An 18,368-nucleotide genomic window follows, 5' to 3' on the forward strand; every position below is an offset into this window, starting at 1 on the left:
GTACAGAACTCCACAATCACTTACCTGGTCTGCTTTTCTAAATCAGATGCATTAATCTCAAACACTTTCTCAGTATCCCATTTCTGTTGGATTTCTTTCTCAATCTTCTTCAAAAAGTCTACTTTGGCAGTTCCTTTTCTTTCCTATTAGACACAAAAGAAATAGAATAATCCATTCTACACTTTAGCAGGCTTGGTTTAAAAAAAAAAAAAAGGAATCGGATTCACACAGAATTGAGCTGCCCACAGATCCATAGTTATCTTAAAATAGAAATGAACAACTAAAAATTAGTTATTAATCTCTAAGAAGTTGAGTAGCCAGGCACACTGGCACACCTGTAATCCCAGTCACTCGAGAGGATGAGGCAGGAGGATGACAAGTTCAAGGCTAGTTTTGACAACTTAATGGTCCCTGACTCAAAATTAAAAATAAACAAGACTATGGACACAGTTCAGCAGTAGAACATCCCTGGGTTTAAGCTCCAGTGCCAACAAATAAAAAAAAAAAAAAGAAAAAAGAAAAAAAGAAAAGAGAAACTGAGAGTAAAATGGTAGTTGCCAAAGGCCACAGAGAGTAGGTAGGAGGAGGAATAGGGAGAGGTCAGTCAATGGGTACTAGGTTACATTTAATAATTAGTTTCAGTGCTCTGTTGCAATAAAGTAACTACACATAGCAATTGTGTACTATGTATCTCAAAAAGTTAAAAGACACAATTTTAAATGTTTTTGCCACAAAGTAGTGATAAGTATTTGAGGGGATAGAAATGTTTAACCTGATTACAATGTTTAAGTGTAATGAAACACCACATGATATCCTGTTAATATGTATTAAAATGCATAATTTTTATGTTTTTATGTATCAATTAAAACAAATTCAAATTTTTAAAAAAGAGATATGAGAATTGAATCACAGGACTACTCTGAATGTGTGTGATATTCAAAATATTTTTCTACCTAAGCTGTGTCTTCTACCCTCAGAACACAAAGTTTTACTCATACATAAAAAATAAAATAAAATAAATTAGGGTTATCATGCCCTGTCCACTTCAAATCTTTAAAATAAAAAATTACTTAAATATGTAAAAATCTTTTGAAATACTTTTTTTAAATTAGATACTACGATGTAACACTGTCACCAAATGTTTCCTATTTATTCAGTTAAAATATATAAATACTTTTTAAGTATAGGATAGAGTTCTGTCTGCTTGCCAACCTGCAATTATGCCCACCAAAGGAGGATGCTGGGCCCCAACGGGTGGAGGATGAGGGACGATTAGTCATCTAGTTTTGTTTTAGGGAAGCACTAATGAAGAACTTCTCTCTAAAATGCTTAATAGCCTGCTAATCTAGAATTAAATGAAATAGAAAATAAGAAGCAAGTCTCTTAGTATACTAAATCTACCAGGCAACATCCCATCATCACTTAAACCACTCTTGGATAAAAATTAAAAAATAAAACATAGAAAATCATTCCACCTTGGGAAAAGGGATAGCACTTCATTCTTAGTGTATTACTCTCTATGAAAATGATTTAGCTGCTAACAAGAAGTGGAACAGACTTACAGAACAATCACATGGGAAAACTGAATGTCAATGGACCAGACACAAACCTAGTTCTATTTTGAAAAAAATCAGCATTAGTTTCTACAATCTTATTTTCTAGTATAAATTTGAACCCCCAAATTAGATTTTCTTCCACTTTTTTTTTTTTTTTTTTTTTTTTTTTTTTTTTGATACTGGGGATTGAACCCAGCCAGGGGATGGGGCTACGTCCCTAGACCTTTTTATTTTTCATATTGAGATAGAGTCTCTAAACTGCCAAGTCTGGCCCCAAACTTGAGATCCTCCAGCCTTTGACTCCCAAGTCATTGGGTTCACAGGCATACACTACCATACCTGGCTTTCTTACACTTCTTACATACTACCATTTCCAGATTCTGTAGCATTTTAAAATGAAAAAATACCTGGCTCTTCTACTTATACTTCTACAACCTACTAGACGATGCCATCACCAAGTCAACTAACATCTGGATCTCAGTCTCCTTTAAACATGCTTTCCTCTGCCCTGGTGCACAGCAATTTAATAAATGCTTCCTCTCCCTCAGAGCCAGCCTCAACAATTTAACAAGACCCCGTCTCAAAATAAAAAATAAAAAAGGGCTGAGGATGTAGCGCAGTGGTTAAGCTCCCTGGGTTAATCCCTAGTACCAAAACCTTATCACATCACAGATATAGTACCTTTTTAGACAACTATTTTAAATGATTACACAAATACAAAGTTTATTATATTAAAAAATTTCTATGATCAAAAACACCTATTTCTCTAATAACTATCTTAAATCTTTATATATTATGTAATAACTAATAATACAGTCACATGTCACTTAAAACAATGGGAACACACTCTAAGAAAGGCATTCTTAGGCAATTTCATTATTGTGCAAACTTCATGGAGTGTACTTACACAAAATAAGATAGCTGTGCCATCACTAGGTTATATAATCATATGGGCCCACCACCTATATTCAGTCTGTCATTGACTGAAACATCATTATGTCACACATGATTAAAGTATTAAAATCAAGTAAGATTCTAGTATAAATTAGTGGACTGTTTTTACCATTTTTCATTTTATTTATTTAAATCAAAGAATAGTTTAATATCTTTTATTTTTAAGCAACTTTAAAATCAAAGACAAGTATAATCAATAGAAAAATAAAATGTCAGTCCAATGGATTTAAGTAAGAGCCTTGCCTCAAAAGTAGAGAGGAAATGTAAAAGTATTCCATAATTTGAAAAGTCATGGGCATAACAAGAACAAAAGGAAAATGAAAGTAACAAGTAAATTACTGTTTCTAAAAATCCTGAACAGATCATAATTGCTATGTACAGAAATCAAATCAAAATTCTTACCTGATCAAGTCAATCCCCCTCTAGAGGTTCACTATTGCTCATAAGATAAAGTCCATACTTTCAAACATTGTGTTCAAGGCCATTCTCACTCTCCCCCTCCCTGACCCCCATCCAACACTTGCCACTCTAGGCCTATCAGACCATCTGCATTTCCCCAAACATGTCACACTCCCTCTCACCTCTGGGTCTTTGTTCAAACTATTCACTCTGCCCTACCCGAGGAATCTATTTGTCTAGCTGCCTAACCATCTCATTCTTCAGGTCTCAGCTAATTACCTGCCTCGATTCTCCAAAAGTTCACAAAATATCCCTCTTAATATGTTCCTGGGATCCAAGATGGCGGACTAGAGGAAGGCTGCATTTCTTGTCGCTCCATAACTCCGGTTTGAAGCAGAGGATATCTGTTTCTTGGTGAGGCAGTTTTTGCTGCTTATTGATCCCCTGCTGTTTACCCCATTTGTCTGCTGTGACCACCTGCAGTCTGCCAGCATATCAATGCCTTTTTTGAGTGCAGATTGCTCACTGTCAGGCACCTATCATCCGCCATTTGCCTACCTCTAGCCTGTCCATCGCCTGCCTTACACCTATCCATCACCCAACGCACAAGGTTCACCTCCCAATTGTCCGACAACAGTCAGCAAACTGATCGCTGACCACCAGTGGAGCACCAGCTGCCTGCCATTGCCTGGAAGTTCACTATTACAGTATCTGCAGGTTTGATTACTCGTGGCTGCCGCCATTTTGAGACAACAGCCAGGCCCCATAGGACCCCTGGCGGACTGACTGAGCCCCATCTCTAAGATCGCTCAGCCCAACCGATCACTCCCTGCGTCTGGGACCCTCACATCAACTGACTGCTCCCTGTCGCCAGGAACCCCAGACCACCTGACTGCACCCTATCACCAGGACCCCAGACCAACTGCACCTGGCCTCCAGGATCCTGCAACCACACCAAACACACCCAAACTCCAGGACCCCTGCCTAACCAACTGCTCCCCACCTCCAGGACCTCCAGCTGACCACGTCCACACCCTGAGCTGCAGCTCCCCAATTGCCAAAACATTTGGAAGCCAGAGCGGCCATCTTGGATAATCCTGGAAGCTGGAGCTCTGATCTTTAGGTGGGGCAAATCCCATCCTGAGATGCCTGCTGGAGACTTGAAGTTCATTGTCAGGCACCTCTCATGCATCAGGCTACTGAACTCTGGGAAGTTTCATTACTATATGACTGTTATACTGTAGATTTTCTTTTTTCTCCTTATTGAAAAAATTTAAATTTTTATTTCTTTATTTTTCTTGCTCTCTTTTCCTTTTGTTTACCTGTTCCCTCAGTCTCTTTCTCCCTTTTTTGCATGCTAACATCCAATTTCTTTTGATTACACTCTCACACTTTCTATTATCTAGAACTTCTGTATATTCTTTTCTTATCCCATTAACAGACACATTCTACATCCCTCTGCATCCTCTTTGTCCTCCATTAGAAACTGCAGACCTTATTGCAAATCTGTTTGTTTTACTGAAGATAATATTTGAACTCATTCTGTTTATTATGACAATTTTGTTATTGTTCTCATAGGGGCTATTTGGTCTAGGATTGCATAGTGTCTGAATTGGGCACTACTAATGTTGATCTCCCCTTAAAGAAAAAGTTTTAGAAACCTATAGGGCCACTATAAGCCTATAGGGAGATATCTGCAATATCCCAGATCTGCACTGCTAGAGGGAAAGATACGTGAACATGAAAAAACAAGGGAAGAAAATGATCCAAACAAATCTAGATTCTATATTAATAGAATCCAATGACAGTATGTTAGAAGAAATGTCAGAAAAGGACTTCAGATTATACATGATTAAGATGATTCACGAAGCAAAGGATGAGATAAGAGAGCAAATGCAGGCAATGAATGATAATACCAATAAGCTGAAAGAGCACCTGCAGGAAGCAAAAGATCATTTTAAAAAAGAGATAGATTCTCAAAAAAACAAACAAACAAACAAACAAATTCTTGAAATGAAGGAGACAATAAACCAAATAAAAAACTCAATGGAAAGCATCACCAAAAAACTAGACCACTTGGAAGACAGAACCTCAGACAATGAGGACAAAATATTTAATCTTGAAAATAAAGTTGCCCAAATAGAGAAGATGGTAAGAAATCATGAACGGGGGCTGGGGTTGTGGCTCAGTGGTAGAGCGCTTGCACAGTATGTGTGAGGCACTGAGTTCTATCCTCAGCACCATATATAAGTAAATAAATAAAATAAAGGTTCAGCAATAACCAATAAAAATATTAAAAAAAAAAAAAAAGAAATCATGAACGGAATCTCCAAGAACTATGGGACATCATGAAAAGACCAAATTTAAGAATTATTGGGATTGAGGAAGGCTTAGAGAAACAAACCAAAGGAATGAACAACCTATTCAATGAAATAATATCGGAAAATTTCCCAAACCTGAAGAATGAAATGGAAAATCAAATACAAGAGATTTACAGAACACCAAATGCACAAAATCACAACAGATTCACACCAAGGCACATTATAATGAAATTGCCTAACATTTAAAAATAAAGATAGGATTGTGAAGGCCACAAGAGAAAAGCATCAGATTACACATAGGGGGAGACCAATATGGATAGCAGCCGACTTCTCAACCCAGACTCTAAAAGCTAGAAGGGCCTGGAACAACACATTTCAAGCTCTGAAAGAACATGGTTGCCAACCAAGAATCCTATATCCAGCAAAACTAACCTTCAGATTTAAGATGAAATAAAATCCTTCCATGATAAACAAAAGTTAAAAGAATTTACAAATAGAAAACCTGCACTACAGAATGTTCTCAACAAAATATTCCATGAGGAGGAAATGAAAAACAACAATGGAAGTCAGCAAAGGAACGAACTACCTTATAGAAAAACCACTCGAAGGAGAAACCAAGCCAACTTAAAAACCAAAAATAAGCCCAAATGACGGAATACAAATCATATCTCAATAATAACCCTGAACGTTAATGGCCTAAACTCATCAATCAAAAGACAAAGACTGGCAGAATGGATTAAAAAGAAAGACCCAACAATATGCTGCTGCAAGAGACTCATCTCATAGAAAAAGACATCCACAGACTAAAGGTGAAAGGATGGGAAAAAACCTACCACGCAGATGGACTCAGTAAAAAAGTGAGGGTTTCCATCCTTACAGCAAATAAAGTGGACTTCAAGCCAAAGTTGGTTAGAAGGGATAAAGAAGGACATTTCATACTGCTTAAAGGAACCATAAATCAGGATGACATAACAATAGTAAATATTTATGTCCCAAACAATGGTGCACTCCTGTACATCAAACAAATTCTTCTCAATTTCAAGAATCAAATAGACCACAACACAATAATTCTGGGTGACTTTAACGCACCACTGTCACCACTAGATAGAACTTCCAAGCAAAAACCAACCAAAGAAACCATAGAACTCAATAACATAATCAATAACCTAGACTTAATAGACATATATAGAATATTCCATACATCAATGAGCGGATTCACTTTCTTCTCAGCAGCACATGGAATCTTCTCGAAAATAGACCATATGTTATACCACAAAGCAGTCCTTAGGAAATGCAAAAAAATAGAGATACTGCCTTGTATTCTATCAGATCATAATGGACTGAGAGTAGAAATCAATGACAAAATAAAAAACAGAAATTACACCAACACCTGGAGACTAAATAATATGCTATTGAATAAAACATGGATAACAGAAAACATTAGAGAGTAGATAAAAAAAAATTTTAGAGGTCAATGAGAACAACGATACAACATATCAAAATCTCTGGGACACTATGAAAGCGGTACTAAGAGGAAAATTCATTGCATGGAGCGCATTCCAGAAAAGAATGAAGGGTCAACAACTAAATGACCTAACATTACAGCTCAAAGCCCTAGAAAAAGAAGAACAGAATAACAGCAAAAGTAGTAGAAGACAGGAAATAATTAAAATCAGAGCTGAAATTAATGAAATTGAAACAAAAGAAACAATTTAAAAAATTGACAAAACAAAAAGTTGGTTCTTCGAAAAAAAGTAAACAAAATAGACAAACCCTTAGCCACACTAACAAAGAGGAGAGAGAAAACTCAAACTACTAAAATTCATGATGAAAAAGGATATATCACGACAGACACCACTGAGATACATAACATAATGAGAAGCTACTTCAAAAATCTGTATTCCAAAAAAGGAGAATCTACTGAAGACATTGACAAATTTCTAGAGACATATGCTCCTCCCAAACTGAACCAGGAGGGCATACACAATTTAAACAGATCAATATCAAGCAATGAAATAGAAGAAGCCATTAAAAATCTACCATCCAAGAAAAGCCCAGGACCAGACGGATTCTCAGCCAAGTTCTACAAGACCTTCAAAGAAGAACTCATTCCAATCCTTCTCAAAGTATTCCAGGAAATAGAAAAGGAGGGTACTCTATCGAACTCATTCTATGAAGCTAATATCACCCTCGTACCCAAACAAGGAAAAGACACATCAAGGAAAGAAAATTTTAGACCAATATCCTTGATGAATATAGATGCAAAGATCATTAACAAAATATTGGCAAGCCATATCCAAAAACATATTAAGAAAATCGTGCACCACGATCAAGTGGGGTTCATCCCTGGAATGCAAGGATGGTTTAACATCTGTAAATCAATAAATGTAACCCATCATGTCAATAGACTTAAGGATAAGAATCATATGGTTATATCAATTGACGCAGAAAAAGCATTCGACAAAATACAACACCGCTTCATGTTCAAAACACTAGAAAAAACAGGGATAGTAGGAACATACTTGAACATCATAAAGGCTATTTATGCTAAGCCCATGGCCAACATCATTCTTAATGGAGAAAAACTGAAACCATTCCCTTTAAAAACGGGAACAAGACAGTGGTTCTCTTTCACCACTTCTATTCAACATTGTCCTCGAAACTCTAGCCAGAGCAATTAGGCAGACTAAAGAAATTAAAGGGATATGAATAGGAAAAGAGGAACTTAAGCTGTCACTATTTGCTGATGACATGATTCTATATTTAGAGGATCCAAAAAACTCCTCCAGAAAACTTCTAGACCTCATCAACGAATTCAGCAAAATAGCAGGCTATAAAATCAACATGCATAAATCTAAAGCATTTTTATACGCAAGCGACAAAACATCTGAAAGGGAAATGAGGAAACCAACTCCATTTGCAATAGCCTCAAAAAAAAAAAATAAAATATTTGGGAATCAATCTAACCAAAGAGGTAAAAGATCTCTACAATGAAAACTACAAAACGTTGAAGAAAGAAATTGAAGAAGACCTTAGAAGATGGAAAGATCTCCTATGTTCTTGGATAGGCAGAATTAATATTGTCAAAATGGCCATACTACCAAAAGTGCTATAAAGATTCAATGCAATTCCAATTAAAATCCCAATGATGTACCTTACAGAAATAGAGCTAGCTAGCATGAAATTCAGCTGGAAGAATAAGAAACCCAGAATAGCTAAAGCAATTCTTAGCAGGAAGAATGAAACAGGGGGTATCGCAATAACACAACTTCAACTATACTACAAAGCAACAGTAACAAAAACGGCATGGAATTGGCACCAAAACAGACAGGTAGATCAATGGTACAGAATAGAGGACACAGACACAAACCCAAATAAATACAATTTTCTCATACTAGACAAAGGTGCCAAAAATATGCAATGGAGAATAGATAGCCTCTTCAATAAATGGTGCTGGGAAAACTGGAAAACCATATGCAACAGAATGAAACTAAACCCCTATCTCTCACCCTGCACAAAACTCAACTCAAAATGGATCAAGGACCTTGAAATCAGACCAGAAACCCTGCATCTTATAGAAGAAAAAGTAGGTCCAAATCTTCACCTTGTAGGCTTAGGATCAGACTTCCTTAACAGGACTCCCATAGCACGAGAAATAAAAGCAAGAATCAATAACTGGGACAGATTCAAACTGAATAGCTTTCTCTCAGCAAAGGAAATTATCAGCAATGTGAAGAGAGACTCTACAGAGTGGGAGAATATCTTTGCCACTCATACTTCAGATAGAGCACTAATTTCCAGAATCTATAAAGAACTCAAAAAACTCTACACCAAGAATACAAATAACCCAATCAACAAATGGGCTAAGGAAATGAACAGACGCTTCACAGAAGATCTACAAGCAATCAACAAACATATGAAAAAATGTTCAACATCTCTAGTAATAAGAGAAATGCAAATCAAAACTACACTAAGATTTCATCTCACCCCAATTAGAATGGTGATTATCAAGAATACAAGCAACAACAGGTGTTGGAGAGGATATGGGGAAAAAGGTACACTCATACATTGCTGGTGGGGCTGCAAATTAGTGCAGCCACTCTGGAAAGCAGTGTGGAGATTCCTTAGAAAACTTGGAATGGACCCACCATTTGACCCAGCTATCCCACTCCTTGGCCTATACCCAAAGGACTTAAAATCAGCATACTACAAAGGTACAGCCACATCATGTTCATAGCTGCTCAATTCACTATAGCCATATTGTAGAACCAACCTAGATGTCCTTCAATTGACGAATGAATAAAAAACTGTGGTATATATATATATATATATATATATATATACAATGGAATATTACTCAGCCATAATGAATGATAAAATTATGGCATTTGCAGGCAAATGGATGAAATTGGAGAATATCATGCTAAGTGAGATAAGCCAACCTCAAAAAACCAAAGGACGAATGATCTCGCTGATAAGCGGATGATGACACATAATGGGGGATGGGAGGGGGCAAGAATGGAGGAAGGAAGGACTGTATAGAGGGAAAAGAGGGGTGGGAGGGGTGGGGGGAAGGAAAAAATAACAGAATGAATCGATCATCATTACCCTATGTAAATGTATGATTACACAAATGGTATGCTGTTACTCCATGTACAAACAGAAACAACATGTATCCCATTTGTTTACAATAAAAATAAATTTAAAAAAATAAAAAATAAAAAAATATGTTCCTACCTATCATCAATATGTCCCCTATGCAAGCACTAATCACATAGCACTAATCCTAATATGTTTCCCCCACCAGACTATAAGTTTCTTCATGGTAAGAACTGTCTTGCTTCTCATTATCTCCTCAATGTTCACCTTATAACAGCACTTGATAAATAATTTTGAATAAAAAAGTGAATTCCAATTTTTGTACATTGTGGCCATAAAGAAATAACATGGACTAAGAGCTAGGTTGCACATTTGAATCAAGTTACTAAGAAATACAAACTTCTTAGTTTTCATGAAACTACGTATGGTTACATAAAGTATTTCCTTTTCCCAGAAAGAATAAGCCCCAGCACCTCTTCACTCCTTTCCATTGCTGCTACCAGCCATCTTTTCATCTACATGCTGATTTAGACCACAAAACAACTTTTTTTTGGGGGGGGGGGGCGCGTCGGGGCAGGGAGGTTTGTGACGTTGGTACGGGGGATTAAACCCAGGGCCTTGCTCATGCCAAGTCAGTACTCTACCAGAGTCACAGTCACAGCCTTCCAAATAACAAGTAGCCACTCTGATCTAGGACATACTAAATTCTGTTTTCAATTCTAATATACAAGGACCACTTACTAAAATAAACCATGGCAGTGACAGCAGGTTGCCTGTGCAATATCTATCCCTACCCTTTTGTCCTTAGTAACAGAAATCCAGTCTTATTTAGGATGCAGCAAAATCAGTTTTAAATGCATTCTTCTAGGTTTCCAGGCAAACTTAGTTAGATTAGAGATATGAGACTGGATTCTGGCAAAGGAGTTTTGGGTAGAACAAAGTATATGACTTAACCCAGCCTGTTAAACATCCTGTACAGAAGCAGTGGCACATGCCTATAATCCCAGCAACTTGGGAGGCTGAGGCAGGAGGACTCTAAGTTCAAGAAGAGCATCAGCGACTCAGCAAGACCCTGTCTCAAAATAAAATATATACAGGGCTGGGGTGAGGCTCAGTGGTTAAGTGCCCCTGGGTTCAACCTTCAACACAAAAAAAAAAAAAAAAAAAAAACTTGTACAATTCTTAACAGATAACTCATTTAGAGACTAATGAAAATATTTCAGTTTCTTATAAAATCAGGAGAAAAAAATGAATTTTGAAGTCAAACAAAGGCTTTTAATATATAATAATAATGTCTATTTATATCAATATAGTTGTTAAAATAGTTTTTAATATTTTTACAGAAGAAGAAGCCTACCAAAAAAAAATTCCGAGGGCACCATGAAGCCTAGTGGTATCTCATACCCTAGGAGTCCTGGGTCAAATGAATTCCCATCATATCATTACTAAATTTCTATTTAAGCAACTTTAGTTGACTCCACTACAAGTAAACAAATAACCCCTAAGACAATTTTACCTGGTTGAACTGTAAACTGGCAGGGAGGAACTTTTAGATCATTATAGTCACCTCAGAACCAAGAAAAATGCTATTGACACAGAAGTTACATGACAAACATTTTTGCTCAAAAATGACCACATTGGGCTGAGGATATAGCTCAATCGGTAGAGTGCTTGCCTTGCATGCACGAGAGCCTGGGTTCAAACCCCAGCACTGAAAAAAAAAAAAAAATCCACTTTAATAAGCATGAAAGCAACAGTCTTCATAATACTTAGCACTGTCTCTTCTCTTTGTTCTAAACATGCTAAATACATAAAAATTCTTTGAGTTTTCTACCTCCCAGAAAAACTTGTCTCCAATACTTCAAAGGTCAATTATAATGAAACCTGATATTGGCCTCAGCACCAAATTGCTCTATAATGTTAAGCAAGTCACTTGATCAATGTCAGCTTCAATTTCTTCATTGATAATAAGATGTTGGGCTGGGGATATAGCTCAGTTGGTAGAGTGCTTGCCTTGCAAGCGCGAAGGCCCTGGGTTCAATCCCCAGCACAGCAAAAAAAAAAAAAAAAAAAAAGATAATAAGATGTTAATGCTAGATGTGGTGGCACATACTTGTAATCCCAGTTACTCAGGAGGTTAAAGCAAGAGGATCACAAATTTGAGACCAGCCTCAGCAACTTATCAAGTCCCTAAGCAACTTAGGGAGACCCTGCCTCAAAATAAAAAGTAAAAAAAGGACTGGAGGTATAGTTCAATAGTAAAGTATCCCTGGGTTCAATCCCTGTACCAAAAAAATTAAATAAAACAAAAATTAAAAAATAAAATGTTATTAAATTAGATCAGAATTCCTAAACTTTGGCACTACTAACATTATGTCAGGTAACTGTTTTCTAGGGCTGTCTAGTGTACTAAAGGAATGTTTAGAAGCACCCTGGCTTCTACCCACTAGAAACTAGTAGCACACCCCCAGATGTGACTACCAAAAGTGTCTTCGAACAATAGCAAATGTTCTCTGTGTGGCAAAATCACCACCAGCATGAAATTACTGAAATAAACAAATCTTTTCATATATTCATGGCTTTCTACAGTTCTTGACACATTTATTATTAATTTAATCAATCTTAAAAGTCCTAAAAGTTATATGAAGTGGGCTGAGAAGCAATTACCATTTCAAAGACAATAAATCTGACATTCAGAGATGAAGGCAGCAAATGATGGACCTGGACAAATAACTTTATCTTCTGACTCCTACTTCTGCCTCCTCTTCTAATTCTGCATGCATCCTGGTTCCACCACTTACCAGCTGTAGAACTTAAGACCCAGGTCTCTAGTCTAACTATTCAGTGCTCTCTCTCCAGCCAAGTTCCTACACACCAGAAACTTTTGTAAACTGCAAGCTGGTATTATATGAATATAGATACTGTTTTTTACTTTAGGATATTTCATGTTGTAGAACAGATTTCCTCCCCAGATCTGGGGGAAATGGAGAAAATAAACCCTATCTTACACCCTCTTTTCTTGAGGTTTTTGCTTCCTTGGTCATTATTGCTCTCTGTAACACTACTTATCTCATAATTTTGATGAATTCAATAGCCACATAATCATTTCAAAAGATTTCAATAAAACAGAAGACCTTTCAAGAATTCCAACTCCAAAAATTCTTCAACCCTATTGGAATCTTGACCCCTTTCTCACTAATCCTTAGACTGTCACCCCACCTTGTCCAACATCTTCACTTTCCTCCCTTATACATCTATACAATCACTCCTGGTTTTACCCACTCTTACCTAGCAAAAGTCCAACTCTCCTATCCACATTCTCGCTCCTTCACCTGGGCAGCTGAAAACGCTAAACCAAACTGAATGGTCTCAATTTAAATTCATAAAGTTCAAGTGACTCCAAGCAATGCTACTATTTTCTGGAAGCAAGTCTGTCACTCCTTCTTGGTCTATGTCTGTGCTTCTCAAACCTTAAGATGCATATTGGGGGCTGGGGATATAGCTCAGTTGGTAGAATGCTTGCCTCACAAGTGTAAGGCTCTGGGCTCAATTCCCACCACCACAAAAAAAAAAAAAAATGCATATTGTTCAATAAAGATTACCTACACCTGCCTATTTAATATTTCCTTTTTTTTTTTTCTTTTGGTACCTGGGATTGAACCCAGAGAGGCACTTAACCACTAAGCCACATCCACAGTCTTTTTTTTTTTTTTTTTTTTTAGATAGGGTCTTGCTAAGTTGCTGAGGTTAGTCTCAAATGTGTAATCCTCCTGTGTCAGCCTCCCAAAACGCCAGGAGTAAAGGTACAAGTGAGTGCCACCACACTCAGCTTCATTCTTTCTTTTCTATAGGCTAATTCCTTTATTCTTTCTCTCTATATCTATCTTTTATTTTTTATTTTTTTGGTACTGGGGATTTAACCCAGGGGAGCTTTACCTCTGAGCTACATCCCCAGTCATTTTTATTTTTGAGACAGGATCTCACTAAGTTGCTGAGGATAGCCTTGCGATCCTCCTGAACCTCCCTAGTCACTGGGATTACAGGCACTGTGCTACCACTCCTGGCCCTTTTTTCTTTTTTGCAGTACTGGGGGTTGAAGTCAGGGGTGCTTTTCCAATGAACTGCAATTCCAGCCCTTTTTATTTTTCATTTTTTTTAACTCTGAGACAGGGTCTCACTAAGTTGCCCAGGCTGGCTGCAAACTTGTGATCTTACTGTGTCGGCCTCCATAGTCACAGGGATTTTAGGCATGTGCCACTGCACATGGCTACGGGGTAATTCCTAATGGCACCAAAGCACTGTGTACTTTCTCCTACCTTTAAAACAAAACAAAAAAAGCTGTGCCTAGTGGTTTACACCTGTAATTCCAGTGATTCAGGATCAAAAGTTGGAGGCTAGCCTCAGCAACTTAGCGAGACCCTGTTTCAAAATAAAATACAAAGGACCTGGGATGGAGCTCAGTGGTAGAGCAGTAGAGCTTTCCTGGGTGCAATACCCATACAATGGAGGAGGGGGGAGTTCTTTTAATCTTCATCAACTACTCTATCTGCTCCTCTCAGTAAGAGAATTCCTCAGAACAGTCCATGCTCATTATCTCCAGTCCCTTTCTTTCCATTCTTTCTTGAATCCACTCTTCAATTGGTGGGTTACTGCCCACGAATGCCCAACAGTTTAAAATGACCTCCATGTTCCTAAATTCAATAGTCAATTCTTGGTCACCTTTGTCAACCAATAGCTTCTGACACTCTTTACTCCTTGAAACACTTGTTATCTGGTTTCCAGGATACCATATTCTCCTGGTTGGCTTCTCTCAATAATCCTACACAGTTGCCACTGCTGGAATTCTTTATCTCAGTTTTTGGATCTCTTGTATAATCTGTATACAACCAAAACATACCTTAGTGACCTCAGTCCCATGGCTTGCTCTGTTGTTGTCATTACTGGAGATTAAACTTAGAGGCACTTTACTACTGAGTTATACCCCCAGTCCTTTTTATTTTTTAATTTGAGACAGGTTCTCACTACATTGCTGAAATTGACCTCAAATTTGTAATCCTCCTGCCTCAACCTCCAAAGCAGCTGGGATTACAGGCATGCTCCACTATGCCCTGCTCAGTCCAATGGTTTTAAATATAAGCAATATTGCCAGGTGTGGTGGCCTTCAGCTCAGGAGACTGAGAGGATTGCAAATTCAAGACCAGCCTCAAAAAATTAGTGAAGCCCTCAGCAACTTACTGACACCCCTTCTCAAAATAAAATAAAAAACAAAAAGGGCTGTGGATATAGCTCAGTGGTAAAGCAACCTGGGTACAAATCCTAGTACCAATAAATAAATAAATAAAATCAATTTTTCCCCATACACCCCATCTTTCTTCTCTGATTTTCAAATTCACAGATCTAATACCCACTCAACAACCCACCTGAATACCTAATAAGCAACCTGACTTAACAGGTCTGAAAAAAGAAACTGCAATCCCACATACACCCCAACTAAACCCTGCTCCTCCCATAACTCTCTAAATCTTCAATGTGGAATCCATCAGTAAATCCTGTTGGCTCTACCTTCAGAATACATTTAGAATCCAATCATTTATCAACATTTACATTACTTTCATGGCCCAAGAACCCATCCTCTCTCAACTGATTACTCAGAACTCTTACCGATCTGTTTTCTTTTACCTCTAACCATCTCTCCCCCTCAACACAGTAATTAATAACCTTTGTTCTATTTTGTGATATTGGTAATCGAACCCATGCAATGAACACATCCTCTCTTCCTAGATCTCTGTCCTTTAGCCATACAGCCCTCCTTGCTTTACACTGCACTATTGTTTCTGCCTGGAAATCTCTTCCCACATACAATTGCATGGCTTGCTCTCTTATCTCCTTCCTGATGCATTCTTAGTAAAGCTGTGCTTGGCCAGCCTTTTAAAATTGCAACTGGCAGACCGCGCTGGCACACGCCTGTAATCACAGCTGCTCAGATGGCTGAGAGAGGAAGAACGCAAATTCGAAGCCAGCTTTAGCAATTTAGCGATGCCCTAAACAACTTAGAGAACCCACGTCTCAAAATAAAAAGGGCTGGGGATGTAGTTCAGTGGTAAAGCGCCCCTGGGCTAAATCCCCAGAACAAAACATAAATAAATAATAAAATAAAATAAAATTGCAACTGTATTCTCACGCCATAGTACCTAGCCCTACTTTCTGCTCTATTTTTCTCCATAATGCTTACTTGCACCAGAAATACTATTTTTTCTATATAGTTTAGTATGTCACCAACACACATGTAAACCTCTGAAAACGAAGACATTTGTCTGTTTGACAGGCGCTCAATTTTTTGGTGAAAGGCGGATCAACATTACATACTACTCTCTCCGCCTCTCATTTTAAAAGTCTAGTGATGTGTACCGGGTACGGTGGAGCACGCCTGTAATCCCTGGGACTCAGGAGGCTAAGGCAGGGGGATTGCAAATTGGAGGCCAGTCTCAGCAATTAAGCGAGGCCCTACGTAACTTAGCAAGACTCTGTCTCAAAATAAAAAATAAAAAGAGCTAGGGACGTAGCTCAGTGGTAAAGGAGCCTTGGATTCAACCCCCAGGACTAAAAAAAAAAAAAAAAAAAAAAAAAAAAAAAAAAAAATCCATTGGTGTCTCACATAAGACATTCGAAAGCTAAAAATACTCAGTATTCAATTCCTGGCTCATCAGCCCTCAAGAAAAAGTAAATAATTCTCCAGAAGACCTACGCCTTCAGCGTGGAAGGAAGAGCCTTTTAGAAAAGGATTTTTCCCGTCGAGGCGACGGGGACAGCACATGGAGAGCCCCCAGCCACTGACAAACACGGTTCCAGCGCCCAACCCAGAGGGCTCTTCCCGCCCAAACTCACAGCCATGGCGCCGCCCAGTTGACTCTGGAAATCCACGACAGTGACCCAGGCGAGCCCCTCAAAAGGAGTGGTTACAACCTTTCCCCTCCCTCTCAGAGAAGCCAGACCATCCAGGACACTAAAGCACACATTTAACACCTGCTGAGGCAATCGCCCAGTTCACTAGTAACTACAGCCGGGTGCATCTCATGGTCCGCCGGGAATTGTAGTTCCCAAGGCAAGAAAGCTGACGTTCCACAGGCACTTACAGACTACAATTCCCAAAAGACAGTGGACTACCGGAAGTCGAACCGTGAATAGGTCCACTCAGAGGTGACACCGGCAGTGACGTCATGATCAGGTAGAACTACAAAACCCATGATGCAGTTCGGGATCGCGAGATGCCGCGAGCGCGACCTGGAGAGGTGGAGTTAGGGACTTCAACCTTTTCATTCTGTCAAACTGGGTGTCTGTCGGGATGCCAGAACTCGAAGTTAATTACTGTTCATTGACTGAGGTGGTAATTATGGCTTGCCACTATGCATAGATATTTATTACTGTCGGTGGCATTCAACAGCTCACATTTAGACATTTTATAGCCCTTTAGTAACAATCTACATTTTTAGATGAGGGACCAGAAACCCTCTACTCGTTCCCAGTGCCAGGCTTATACCATTTAGGCAGCAGTATCACCCAAGGCTAAACTGTCTAATACAGTAGTTTCTAGCTACCTATGGCAATTTAAACCCAAAATAATGAACATTAAATAAATTTTAATATTTCTTCAGTCTCACTAGCCACATTTCAATGGTTAGTGGCTTACCGTATTGGATACTGCAGATATAGAATATTTCCATCGTAGCAAAAAGTTTTATTTTTATTAAAGTACAGCACTGATATAAGGCTTTTACTTTCCGGTGGTCAGATTAGTTACTCAGGAGTTTATTCATTAATCCCGTAAACATTAGGCATCTACAAAGCACTTTAAGAGTGGGGAAAAAACAGTTCTGAGTGTGTCTATGGAAAGAACTAAATAAAAATTTTTTTTCATATTTTTAACAACTAGTTTTTAAATACAGATTTAATGAGGGCCTAACAATGCCTGGCACATGAGACAGTCTCAATAAAAATTTGTTGGATAGAGGAAGTTAAAAAGGAACCTTCAGAGGTTGGGGTTGTGGCTCAGTGGTAGAGCACCTAGCTAGAACACGTGAAGTTCTAGGTTTGATCCTGGGCACCCATAAAAATAAAATAAAGGTATTGTGTCCACCCACAACTAAAAATTACGTATTTTTTTAAAAAGGACCTTAATATAGAGAATCCATCACTGGCTCTCCTGCCTCTTGGGCTTTTACACATTTAAATACTCTCCATAACTTTCCACACCCTCTTCCTTTAGCTACTAACAATTTAGAAATTGCTTACTGATGGCCCAAGTATGGGTTAAATATCTCCTCCTAGAAATTCCCCTAAATACCCTCTTTAAGACCCTCCCTTGGAAAATTTATATCACTAAATTTAATTGCCTAGGTTTGTTTGTTTGGTGTTGCTTTGTTTTTGTAGTACTGAGGATTGAATCCAGGGCCTCACACATGGTAGGCAAACACCCTATCACTGAGGCACATCCACATCCCTCTTTGTTTTGTTTTGAGACAGATCTCAGTTGCCCAGAACT

At 38.2% G+C, this 18,368-nt stretch overlaps 1 protein-coding gene across 1 annotated transcript in view; it reads right to left on the reverse strand.

The window, feature by feature from the left end:
• The window catches only part of Lars1 (leucyl-tRNA synthetase 1), a 72,186-nt gene extending 55,313 nt beyond the window's left edge, over window positions 1-16,873 (reverse strand). Inside the window, exons 1-2 of the mRNA XM_047555806.1 lie at window positions 16,715-16,873; window positions 25-143 (exon numbers count right to left, since the gene is read on the reverse strand). Coding sequence (XP_047411762.1) covers window positions 25-143; window positions 16,715-16,720 — 125 coding nt within the window. The 5' untranslated portion in view covers window positions 16,721-16,873. The remainder of the gene's footprint in view (window positions 1-24; window positions 144-16,714) is intronic.
• Window positions 16,874-18,368: the final 1,495 nt, after the last annotated feature.

Source organism: Sciurus carolinensis, chromosome 6 (assembly GCF_902686445.1).
Source record: "Sciurus carolinensis chromosome 6, mSciCar1.2, whole genome shotgun sequence".
In the NCBI taxonomy this organism is placed as follows: domain Eukaryota; kingdom Metazoa; phylum Chordata; class Mammalia; order Rodentia; family Sciuridae; genus Sciurus; species Sciurus carolinensis.